Source organism: Loxodonta africana, chromosome 18 (genome assembly GCF_030014295.1).
Source record: "Loxodonta africana isolate mLoxAfr1 chromosome 18, mLoxAfr1.hap2, whole genome shotgun sequence".
Classification (NCBI taxonomy): Eukaryota; Metazoa; Chordata; class Mammalia; order Proboscidea; family Elephantidae; genus Loxodonta; species Loxodonta africana.
This window is the reverse complement of record NC_087359.1, coordinates 66,300,671-66,313,554: the sequence shown is the minus strand read 5'-3', so window position 1 is coordinate 66,313,554 and position 12,884 is coordinate 66,300,671. Positions and strand designations below refer to the sequence as shown.

At 39.9% G+C, this 12,884-nt stretch overlaps 1 protein-coding gene across 11 annotated transcripts in view; it reads left to right on the top strand.

The window, feature by feature from the left end:
• The window catches only part of ZZEF1 (zinc finger ZZ-type and EF-hand domain containing 1), a 121,496-nt gene that overhangs the window by 61,060 nt on the left and 47,552 nt on the right, over window positions 1-12,884 (top strand). For all 11 annotated transcript variants that reach the window (XM_064271591.1, XM_064271594.1, XM_010596515.3 and 8 more), the window contains 5 exons: window positions 589-755; window positions 5,359-5,440; window positions 6,226-6,427; window positions 7,942-8,090; window positions 9,974-10,214. In XM_064271591.1, the coding sequence (XP_064127661.1) occupies window positions 589-755; window positions 5,359-5,440; window positions 6,226-6,427; window positions 7,942-8,090; window positions 9,974-10,214 (841 nt within the window). The remainder of the gene's footprint in view (window positions 1-588; window positions 756-5,358; window positions 5,441-6,225; window positions 6,428-7,941; window positions 8,091-9,973; window positions 10,215-12,884) is intronic.

Genomic DNA, 12,884 nt, shown 5'->3' with positions numbered 1-12,884 from the left:
TGTTGGAAGGCAAATTAGAAGGTTTGGTATGTGAAAGTATTTTCTCCTTTACTTAAGTTTACAGTTCACAAAGTTTTTTTCACTGTCTTGTTTAAGTCTCATAACAATCCTTTGGAAGTAGAAAGGACATGTATTAAAAACTATTTTATAGGTAAGAAAGCAAAAATAGGAAAAGAAAGAAAGCAAGACTCAGATTTGCCAACTGCTTATTTTCTAAGTGACAGAGTTGGGACTAGAATTAGAAGTTTGAAGCCTTTAAACTCCTAATTGAATGTTTTTCCATTGGAAATTCATACCTGGTACTGATTTCTAAGAAATAGTTCTGTCATCATTCAAAGGTGCCATGTTAAGCTAATTGCAGAGTTACTATAGTGTACTAAAAACTGCATGGTCACTGTGCTGCATGATAGATTTATGTTGGTTGTGTATATATAGATGGGAATATCAGGTGTATCTTTTTGCCTGTGTGGTGATTTGTATAGGGATGTTAAACCCTGTCTGGATCGTTGATATAAAAATGCAGTGTACTACACGTGGCTGGATATACAGTGATAAACAACTGTTTTCTTTACTGGTTTGTTTGCATAGCTGGACGTTGAGACTTGGCAACAAGAACAACCTGTGGTGTTACACACGTGGACGAAGGAATCTGCCCATAACTATGAAAATAATTGCCACGAAGTGTCTGTCTTTGTTAGCCCAGGGGCAACCTATTTTGAGGTGGAATTTGATGAGAGGTGTGAAACTGAAAAAAGGTAAGACTCACATGTTCTTTATCCCCAAGCAATATTGTTGTTAGGTGCCATCGAGTTGGTTCCAACTCAGCGATCCAGTGTACAACAGAATGAAATGCTACCTGATCCTGCGCCATCTTCACAATTGTTGCTAAGTTTGAGCGCATTGGTACAGCCGCTGTGTCCGTCCATTCTCATTGAGGGTCTTCCCCTTTTTTGCTGACCCTCTACCTTGCCAAGCATGATGTCCTTCTCCAGGGACTGGTCCTTTCTGATAACATGTCCAAAGTATATGAGACGAAGTCTTCCCAGCCTCACTTCTAAGGAGCATTCTGGGTGTTCTTCCTTCAAGACAGATTTGTTCGTTCTTCTGGCAGTCCGTAGTATATTCATTATTCTTCGCGGACACCATAATTCAAATGTACCAATTCTTCTTCAGTCTTCTTTATTCATTGTCCAGCTTTTGCATGCATATGAGACGATTGAAAATACCATGGCGTGGGTCAGACACGCTTTAGTCCTCAAAGTAACATCTTCACTTTTTAATACTTTAACGTTGTCATTATTTTCGTATTGACGTCTCCGGTTCCCTATTTTTAGTCTTTTAGCTTTGTTTTATTATTGAGAATTCTTTATCTGGGTTGGTATCTGTTTGATCTGTCCTGTGCATGTCCTAATTTTGGATTGTAGTCTCATGTTGTTGGTTCTCTAATCAGAGGACTTACCTCTGGTATTTCTTTTAAGTTTGGTCTGGTTTTTACAAATTCCCTTAATTTCTGTTTACCTGGAAATGTCCTGATTTCGTCATTGTATATGAGAGACAATTTTGCTGGATATATAATTCTTAGCTGGCAATTTTTTTCCTTCAAGGCTTTATATATGTCATTCCTTTGCCTTCTTACCTGCATGGTTTCTGCTGAGTAATCAGAGCTCAGTCTTATTGGTTCTCCTTTGTAGATAACTTTTCGTTTTCCCCTAACTGCTATCAGAATTCCGTCTTTGTCTTTGATTTTGGCAAGCTTGATTACGATATGTCTTAGTGACTTTCTTTTGGGGTCTGTCCTTTATGGGATTCGTTTAGCTTCTTGGATGGATGTCTTCTTGTCTTTCGTGATATTAGGGACGTTTTCTAACAGCAAATGTGCAACAATTCTCTGTGTTTTCTATTGTTCCCCCCCATCCCATTCTGGAACTCCGAACACATGCAAGTTTTTCCTCTTGATAGTGTCCCATGTATTTCTTGGGCTCTCTTCATTTTTCTTTATTCTTTTTTCTGATTTTTCCTCAAATTGATGTCAAGGGATTTGTCTTCAATTTCACTAATAATGTCTTCCATTGTCTCAGTTTTGCTCCTGTGTTCTTCTATTGAGTTGTCTATTTCTGAGATTTTATTATTCATCTTTTAGATTTCTAGTTGGTGTTTTTATATGGTTTCTAATTGCCTTTTTATTTTGTTGTTTTTTTCTTGTATTGTTTTCCCAAATTCTCCTATTGGTTTGTGTTTCCCTGGGTTTTATCTGTATATTCCTTGATTTTTTTCCTATGTTTTCCTTGGTTTTATGTCTTTTCTCTGATCTCTTTCTTGATTTCTTGGAGAGCTCTGTATATTAATCTTTTGATTCTTTATCAGGTAGTTCCATTGCCTTATCTTCTTCCTCCAGAAGGTTTTCTGGTTCTTTATTTTGGCTGCTTGCTAGAGCCATCTTGTCCTGTTTTTTTTTTTTTTTTTTTATGTGATTTGTTATTGTCTGTTGTCTCCAAGGCATCAAGAAGTTTTTATTTATTGTATGTTTGTTTCCTGCATCCTAAATTTTTGTTTGTTTCATTTTAATATATCTGAGTAGGTTGGGCATGTGAGCTACTCTGGTCACTAATCTGGCCATGCTTTTTAATGCTGTAAAGAGGTCTTTTGCAACAGATTTGCCCACTGCAATACATCATTTGATTTCTTAACTGCTGCTTCCATGAGCATTGATTGTGGATCCAAGTCAGATGAAATCCTTGACAGCTTCAGTCTTTTCTCTTTTTATCATGACATTGCTTATTGGTCCAGTTGTGAGGATTTATATTTTCTTTATGTTGAGGTTTAATCCATACTGAAGGCTGTGGTCTTTGATCTTCATGAGTTAGTGCTTCAAGGCCTCTTCACTTTCAACAAGCAAGGTTGTGTTATCCGCATAACACAGATTGTTAGTGAGTCTTCCTCCAATCCTGATGCCCTGTTCTTCTTCATATAGCCCAGCTTCTAGGATTATTTGCTGAGCATACAGATTGAATAGGTATGGTGAAATGATACAACCCTGACATACACCTTTCCTGATTTTGAACCACACAGTCCATGCAGTATCTCCTTGTTCTGTTTGAATGATTGCCTCTTGGTGTTTGTGCAGGTTCCTCATGAGCACAATTAAGTGTTCTGGAATTCCCGTTCTTCTCAATGTTATCCATAACTTGTTATGATCGACACAGTTGAATGCCTTTGCATAGTCAATAAAACACAGGTAAACATTTTTCCACTATTTTCTTTCAGCCAAGATCCGTCTGACATCAGCAGTGGTATGCCTCATTCCCTGTCCTCTTCTGAATCAGCTTCAATTTCTGGGAGTTCCTTGTCGATGTACTGCTGCAACTGTTTTTGAATTATCTTCAAAATTTTACTTGTATGTGATATTAATGATATTGTCCAATGGTTTTCACATTCTGTTGGATCATCTTTCTTTGGAATGGGCACAAATATGGATCCCTTCCAATCGGTTGGCCAGGTAGCTGTCTTCCATATTTCTTGTCATAGACCAACAAGCCCTTCCAGCATTGCATATGTTTGTTAAAACATCTCAACTGGTGTTCTCTGAATTCCGGGGACCTTGTTTTTTGCCAGTGCCTTCAGTGTAGCTTCATCTTCTTCCTTCAGTACCATTGGTGCTTGATCATATGCTACATCCTCAAGCGGTTGAACGTTAACTAGTTCTTTTTGGTACAGTGACTCTGTATTCCTTCATCTTCTTTTGATGCTTCCTGCGTCCTTCAATATTTTGCCCATAGAATCCTTCAGTATTGTAACTCGAGGCTTGAATTTTTTCTTCAGTTCTTTCAGCTTGAGAAATGCCAAGTGTGTTCTTCCCTTTTAGTTCTCTAACTCCAGGTCTTAGCACATTTTATTATAATACTTTATTTTGTCCTCTCAAGCTGCCCTTTGAAATCTTCTGTTCAGCTCTTTTACTTCTCATTTTTTAGTTCGCTTTAGCTACTCTACATTCAAGAGCAAGTTTCAGAGTCTCTTCTGACATCTTTTTTGTTCTTTTCTTTCTTTCCTGTCTTTTTAATGACCTTTTGCTTTCTTCATGGATGATGTCCTTGATGAAATCCACAACTCATTTGTTCTGCAGTCATTAGTGTGAAATCTATTCTTGAGATAGTCTCTAAATTTAGATAGGGTATACTTAAGGTCATAGCCTGGCGCTTGTGGACTTGTTTTAATTTTCTTTGCTTCAACTTGAACTTGCATATGAGCAGTTTATGGTCTCTTCCTCACTTGGCCCTTGGCCTTATTCTAACTGATGATATTGAGCTTCTTCATTGTCTCTTTCCACAAATGTAGTCAATTTGATTCCTGTATATTCCACCTGGTGAGGTCCATGTGTATAGTTGCCGTTTATGTTGTTGAAAAAAGGTATTTCCAGTGAATAGGTCGTTTCTGTTGCAAAGTTCTGTCATGCCATCTCTAGCATTGTTTATGTCACAAAGGCTGTATTTGTTTCCAACTTTCACATTCCGATCACCAGTAATTATCAGTGCATCTTGATTGCATGTTTGATCAATTTCAGACTGCAGAAGTTTGTAAAAATCTTCAGTTTCTTCATTTTTAGCCTTAGTGGTTGGTGCCTAGATTTGAGTAATAGTTATATTAAGTGATCTTCCTTGTAGGCGTATGGATATTATCCTGTCACTGACAGCACTGTACTTCAGGATAGATCTTGAAATGTTCTTTTTGACAATGAACATGACACCATTTCCTTCAGTTTGTCATTCCTGGCATAGTAGAACATATGGTTGCCCGAATCAAAATGGCCAATACCAGTCCATTTCAGCTCACTAATGCCTAGGATATCGATCTTCAAGTGTTCTATTTCATTTTCTTCTAGCTTCCTACTTTGTACATTCCATGTTCTGATTATTAAGAATGTTTTCAGCTGTTCCTTCTTATTTTGAGTCGTGCCACATCAGCAAATGAAGGTCCCAAAAGCTTTATTCCATTCATGTCATTGAGGTCAACTCTACTTTGAGGAGGCAGCCCTCCCCTAATTGTATTTTCAGTGCCATCAAACCTGAGGGACTCAATTTCTAGCTCGTTATCAGACAGTGTTCCACTGCTATTTCCCTGGCCAATTTTTATGGAAGTAGATTGCCAGGTCTTTCTTCCAAGTCTGTCTTAGTCTGGAAGCTCTGCTGAAACCTGTCCACCCTGGGTGACCCTGCTGGTATTTGAGATACTGGTGCCATAGCTTCCAGCATCACAGTAATACACAAACCACCACAGTATGACAGATGGACAGATGAATGGTGGCCTCAAGTAATAATAGATCAAAAATGAGAAAGGGAAAGTAATAGAGATTATGTTTTACAGGTATGATTATCTGGAATTTACTGACGCGAGAGGTGGAAAAACACGCTATGACACAAAAGTGGGCACTGAGAAATGGCCCAGGGTGAGTGGTGTTCCTACAAGGAGGTAAAATACTTCTGCACCAGTTCTCCTTTTGTCAGCTCTTAGGGGACAGTGGAAGCATTATAGTGTACTTCTGTAAAAGGAAGAGTTTGTATCTGTAGTCAGCAAACTACAATCCATCCCGTTTTGTCAATAAAGTTTTTTTGCAACACAGCCACACCAATTTGTTTAGAGATCTTTTGTAGATACTTTGGCACCACAGTGGCAGAGTTGAGTAGTCACAACAGAGACTGTATGGCCTGCAAGGCCTAAAATATTTACCGTCTGGTTTTTTACAGGAAAAGTTTGCCAACCCTTGGTTTATATGAGCATTGGCCAGAGTCAATGGAGAATTGTAATCCTTAGCAAGGAAGGGTTGGTGGGTCCAGAAGCTGGTAAAAGACCCACTGCACAGTTAGGGCTGCATGATCTCTTGGACAGGGAGGTTAAGTAGTGTCTCAGACCGTTTACCTTCTCTCTGTGGCCAGTGGTCTTAGCTGGGAGCAGAGGAGTCAGTAAACATGATCCCTGGCAGAGTAGGTGGTGGGCAGATAGGCATCCAAGGTGTAGAAAAACTGCTAGCCTCGCTTCTTCTTGAAGTGCAGTTGTGAATTTCCTGTCTCGGTCCCCTTTGTACATTTCTCCTTTAGTAGTTTTAGACTGATGGTAGGAGTAGAAGCCAATTTTAAATTTAATTTTTTTTTTTGGTCCTGAAGAACATGCTTATTACTGCAGTGATGCCTCCCCAAGTCTGTTTAACCACATGACATTTCTGTTTGTCTCTAGAAAGTGACCTTTAAGGCTGGTCCTCGGCTGCAGTTCCTTTTCCACTCTGACAGCAGTAACAATGAGTGGGGCTACAAATTCACAGTCACTGCCTATGGCCTGCCCGATGTTGCCGTGTCTTGGGGATTAGACTTGCAACTCCTTGTTTCTCGACTGATGGGACGCCTTGCCTCCCAGTGCATGGCCCTCAAGTCTGTTCATCGTAAGTCCACATGCCTGCTTCTTCCTCTTGGAGGGCAGGACGCATGCTGGCTCTCGTGCACAGTCTCTTCACGTAATGGCAAAGCAGAGGTATCTGTAATACTAGCTTTCAACCAAACCAGGATAAAATGCCCACCTGACGCCATTGTCATAAAGGACCTTGACTCAGACTTCGGAACACATGACAGAGCGTGCTGCGGATTCCCTTGTCTGTGGAGGCCAAGGAGAGGAGGCAGCCAGCTTTTTAGCAGCATTATCATCATTTTTTAATAAGTGGATTTAATATACTCCAACAGAAGGCAGTATAGAATAAATTAATTGTATAGCCTTTAGAAATGTGAATATTTATGTAAAGAATATATGCAAATATATTCAAACGTGTGAATATAAATTTTGTTTTGCTTTGTTCAATCTAGTTTTTAAATTCACCCAAGGAACAATTATAGAATATAATTTTCTAATGTGTTTTATTTCTATATCATTTTCTTAGGTTTTCCTGATTAAAAAAATAATTTTGGAAAAATTACATAATGGAAGAAAGCCACAGAAAAGTAAAATCATCCTTAATCCTCATACTCAAAGATAGCTGTTATTAACACCTTGATTTATTTCTACCTAGTCTTTTTCTATGCCTGTTTATAAATACATTTATGGTATTATTTTTTACAGAAGCAAGTTTACAAAATTGTGAATATTTTTGCATAATTAAATATTCTTCAATGGCCTCCCTAGAGGTAGCTGACATTCTGCTTTCAGCTTACTATAGAGATTAGTCATTTCAAAAGCATCTTGTTACGTGGTTAGGGTCTGTGCCCTGGAGCAGTCCAGCCAAAGAGACGTACTTCAAGTCAGAAAGAGAGAGAAAGTTTATTTAGGAGGTGCACTAGCGGAGAGTTTGACAGCAATGCAGGTTGTCTTTGTGAAGTCCCGAAAGGCAATTGTACATCAAAGTTTATGTATTATTTTTACAAGGGTTAGATGGCATGGCCAGACGAGTTATTCATTACAAGATAATTACAAGAGACTTTATCAGACTAAAGAGATACATACAGGACATCTCCTGATCAGGCTAAAGATATAAATGCCGGACATCTGGGCACTATTCTCCATGTGGGGGGTCGTAAGTCAAAGGTGGCCAGACAGAACAAAACAAAGTCATTAACAAAAGTGTGAGGAAAGAACGCAGGCAGAAAAAAACTTGTAGGTTCATCATGGTGTTAGTTATGTTAAGCTCTCAGTTGCCCACTTTAAAAATAGGAGAAAGCATGCTGTGGAGTATTAGGATCGCAACCTTGTAACTAAAGCTGTTTTACAGGATGGCAGCTTTTTGGGACTTACTTATTGTGGTTGGGCTTTGTGTTTGTAAAGTATTGGAATTAAATTCTGGTAAATGTGGGTGAATTCCCTCAAAGGTTTAATAATATCCAAGTTTTTTTTAACCTTTTTTTGTTGGTTCAAGGGCTCTCAGTGTATTGAGAAAAAAAAAATGAACTCTAATAAGCCTTCTCTTTCCAGAGTTAAGAAGTAATATGATAGTACCTCAGGCAAAAATGGTATTAGTCCTAAACTCCCCTTTGTGGAAACCTGTCTTCAGGCATCAAATATGTCCAGAGTTGGAATTAGAAGCATACTGGACGACTCCCCCACACCAGGATAGTAAGGAGGTAATTATTCTTCTGTTGTCTTTCTGTTTGAAGTGGGAAATGTTTACCAATATTACTTTAAAATTATAAGCATTTGTATTTATATTTTGTTACCCACACTGAACCTTTAGCTCCTTGTTCATTAGTTCGTTGTTCATTTGATAGCCCCACTGTGTATCTCACACACACACAAAACCAAACCCGTTGCTGTCGAGTTGATTCCAACTGATAGCAACCTTATAGGACAGAGTAGAACCACCCCATAGGGTTTCCAGGGAGTGGGTAGTAGATTCAAACTGCTCACCTTCTGGTTAGAAGCTATAGCTCTTAAACCACTGCACCACCAGGGCTCTGCCTGACAGGTGTTCAGATGTATTGAACAAATGAATCTTCAGTGAAATATGGTAGGTGTTCTGTAAATCTCTCTTGGTGGAGCGATCAAGCAAACAAGTTGAGTCTCCTTCTAATGTCCTGAGTCAAACTTGAGCGTAAATGATTTGTGCTCCATAGAACTGTAGCTCATTATTAAGGTGTGTAGAATTGTAAAAACTGAGCAAGTCTGCCCGCTGTCTCTATTTTTTGTCTCTCTTTCCCTCTATCTCTGTTCTCCTACTTTTCCTCCCTCCTGCTCTCCCTCCTTGTCTCTCCCCATTGAAGTTATTCAGTAGTTAATTGCTGGACCCAGTGGTTCTTCTTTAGCTTTTATTCTCCTTTACCCTTCTGTTAAATTTGGCTCCTTCAGATCCTCCTCTTTTGATTCCGTGACAGCTCACTGTCTTCTCTAACATCTGACTGCTCCACTGGCCTCCTTTATTGACCTCTCTTATTCCTCCTTCTGTACAAAGTAGGCTTTATTCAAGGCTTGGTCCTTCTCTCCCCTTTGCCCCAACCCCCCAAGCATTTATCGTCTCTACTGTCTTCTGCTGTCACCTCTGTGTGAGTAGTTCCTAAAGAATCCGTTTCCAGCCCTAGTTCTTCTCCAGGCTCCAATCATATATCTCTATCTCCCTGTTAGGTGTTTGCATTTCAATGTCCTTACTCGTTTAACTCGGAAATCTAAAACCAAAACGTCTCCCCTGAGTGCTCTGCTTTGTTGTTGTCATTACTGTTTCCCCAGGCATCCAGCCGCTGCTCCCTAGCGTTGCTTTCTCCTCTGTTCTGGCCCTTCCTACCTAGCCAGCTATAAGCCCTGCGAATTCTTCCCCATGATGTTCATCTCGTTCTCTTTTCTCTGTCTCCATCTTGATCCAGGCCTTGTCTTGCACCTGCATTATTAGTGGTACCTACCGTGTTTTTTTTTTTTTTTTAATCACTGCCTTATCTTGTCATTCCACTGCCAAGCACCATTAATGGCTCCCTGTTGCCCACAGGGTGAAGTCTAAGCTCCTCAGTGTGACAGTCAAGGCTCTCTGCAGTCTCCTTTCACCTTACCTATCTGACTCTAGTTCCCACCACTCCCCAGCTGAGACTTCAGGCCAGGTCAGTCTCCCCACTGTCCTTCCTGAATCATAACCCTTACTAATGGTTGTGTTCCTCAAAACCAAACCTGCCCATCCTTCAGGGTCCAGCCCAGACCCCATCTCCTCCAGGAGGCTTTTCTTAATTACTTTAACCTTCCAGGGACTCTCTCCTTTGAGTTCTTAGCACTGGGTGTTCCCTTCTAGGCACTTGGCACTTGAAAACCTTTTTGCTTTGTGGTAGTGCTAGCAGTAGTGGTTTTAATGTTTTATATATGTTTACCTTTTTATTTTAACCTGTTTATCTGTCTAGTCTCACTAAAATAGATGTAAACTTCCTGTGAGTACGCACCGTGGCTTATACTTCTGCTCTGGCCTAGTAAGTGCTCGATAAGCCTTATTTTTTGCATGAATGTCTTAAACGTGATACTTCTTTTTTGTTCCCAGGTTAAGAACATTCCTGACAGTCCCTGCCGCAATTTTCTTCTTGATTTTTCACAGTCAGACCCTGCTCGGGACTTCTGTGGGCCATATTCAGAACTTTTCAAAGGATTCATACAGGCATGTAGAAAACAGGCCCCAAAGGCAGATATAGTTGCTGGTTCTACTATTGATCAAGCTGTGAACGCCACCTTTGCCGCTCTGGTGTATCGCACTCCAGACTTATATGAGAAGCTGCAAAAATATGGTAACTTATATTACAGGGAATATTTTTGATCTGAAGGCTAATTGCTAAGTTTTAAGAAAGCCTATCTTAAGCGAAAATTTTCACATATCTTAAAATCTAAGCAGATTTCTACAGCTGTAGACTTCATCTGTTACTTCTATTTTTTGCCTTTCAAAAGATTCATGACCAGTTGATCTTTAGCAAATCATGGCTGGTAGCCTTGAGTTTCCTAATTAGCAAGTAATTTGTTTTTATCCATAATTCTCATGGAAAACTGCCAAGAAGTTTAATGGAAAGAAACCTTAGCTTGGATTCTAGTCCCAGCTCCAAACCTCAGTAGTTGCGCAGCTTCAGGTCATCCAGACAACCTTTCTGGGCCTCAGTTTCCTTATCTATAAAATTGGTTTAGAGTTGCTTAGCGTTTTTTTTTTTTTAGCGTTAACGTCCTAAGAAATTCTGATTAAAACCTCAGCTGTTTAGGTCACAGGACATGCTGATACCCGGGGGGAGAAGGTAGGCGTTAGCTCCCATCTTTAGGCTCGCACTTTCTTTGTAGCTTCACCACCTCTTTGGCTTCTGTCCCCCAGGGATGACACCCTGGGTATTTATTGCATCTGCAGCCTGCAGCCTAAAAGGACCTGCAGGGAGGGAGAGCTTCTCTGACACTCACACTCAGGCAGGCAAAAAGCCTTTCAAAACCCACCTACAGATGAGGGATGGGCTTCCCCAGGCATCGTGCAGGGGATGTGTTCTTTCCACCGTGCGGATGAAATAAACAGGGACACACGATTCCTTCCCTTAGAGTAGGTAGGTGTTGCTCATGTTATTATTATTGTTGACATCACTATCACTACCGCCTATACTGCCCAGTCCTTTGGCTCTTCCATTGCAAAGTTTATTTCTTGATTTCTAAAAAGTCTCAATTACTTCTTCAAATCCTCATATATCCTTTAAGAAGCTGCTCAAATAAATAAAACTACATCGAGGCATGAGTGATTTATGGAAGAGTGTACCTCTGCTGGGAGATTCTGGTGAGGTGACTTGTATGGTTTTGGAGGAAAAAAATCATTCAGTCTATATTTTTGTAAACTGCGATAAGAAAGCTGGACAATCTTTATTACCTGTGGGAGCTTTCAGTAGAGGAATAAAAGCCTTGTAGGTTAAAAGCTGAGAAACAGAAGGTTTCTTGCTGGGAGAGTTTCCTTGGCCCCATTTCAAACTATGTTCAGATATCACATACCTTTTTGCAGTGGAGAGATATACAAGCAAATGTTGGGACTGGGAACAGCTGTACACCGGTCGCTCTGAGAAATAGCTACCATTTCTGGTTTGAAGGAGGCACAGTTTGTCTAAGTTCTTCCCATCCCTGTCTTTAAGATGTTGATGTCGTATCAATGGACCATTCCTGAGCTCTTGAAGACTGAGTTACTTTGATAGTGGGCTTTGTCTAGCTAATTAGTTCATGTTTGATTGTCTAAAACTTGGTTGCTTTGGGGGATTAGAAATGTAGAGGAGGACTGTTTCAACTAGACTAAGCTGCGTGAGGGCAGAGGACATGTCTGTTATTTTCGGACTGTGTCCCCAGCGCCTGGTACAGAGCCTGGCACGTCCTGGGTATTCAGTACGTAGTAACTACTGTATGCATTAATGCAGCAGCGTGTGGCCTGCTGCTCTGGTGTTTTAGCCTTCGGTTTTTGGATGAAGAGAAAGGACCGGCCGCATAAAATAGGTCTTGCTTTAAAAAAAATTTTTTTTTTGTTTTCTAATTCTAAAAATACCTATTCATCGTAGAAACATTGAAAATACAGAAAAGTTCAAAATAATCATTACCTAGCATCTCACCCCTTAGCGAGCACCTCTCTTAACATTCCTGCCGGTAGTGATTCTGGCACATCTCCCCTGGGTAGCAGTTGGGCATTAAGGAAGTCTTTAATATCTTCCTGGCCTCTCATCTAGACCTGCATCTAGACGTTTTATCGAGGTGTTTATACACACACACGCACCCCAAAACCAGAAAAAGAAACCGGTTGCCTTTGAGTCTGTTCTGACTCTGGCGACCCTGTGTGTTACAGATTAGAACTGCTCCGGAGGGCTTTCTCGGTCGTGATCTGTATAGAAGCAGATCGCCAGGCCTTTCTTCCACAGCGTTACTGGTTGGCTTTGAACCATTAACCTTTCACTTAGTACTTGAGTGCTTCACTATTTGCACAACCCAGGGACCTTCACACGCAGACACGAGTGTATTATTGCATCCAGGTTTTTCATACTTAACACTTTTTTAAAATGAGATAATTTTGTAGATACCATTTCATAACCTGCTTTTGTAAGTTAATATACCATGAGCTTTTTTGCATGTCCGTAATTTTTTTTCTAACCTCTTTTAATGGCTACACAGTATCTTCATTGTGAAGTTGTTGACAAACATTTGGTTTCTGAAATTCAAGTTTAAATCAACTTTCCTGGCAATAGTTTTACAAATAATTTGAAAACTACAAAAAGGAACTTTTCAAATTGGAATAACTTATAACATCTTTTTTCTGAGTATTAAAAGGATAGAAAAATTAATAAGTGTGAATTTCAAAAATAAAATGAACAGAAATTTCTGGTAGCTTTAGAAACAGTGAAGAGATAAGACAGTAAGGAAGATTACTTTGAAGTAACGCAGGAAACCCATTACAGGTATTTATAACT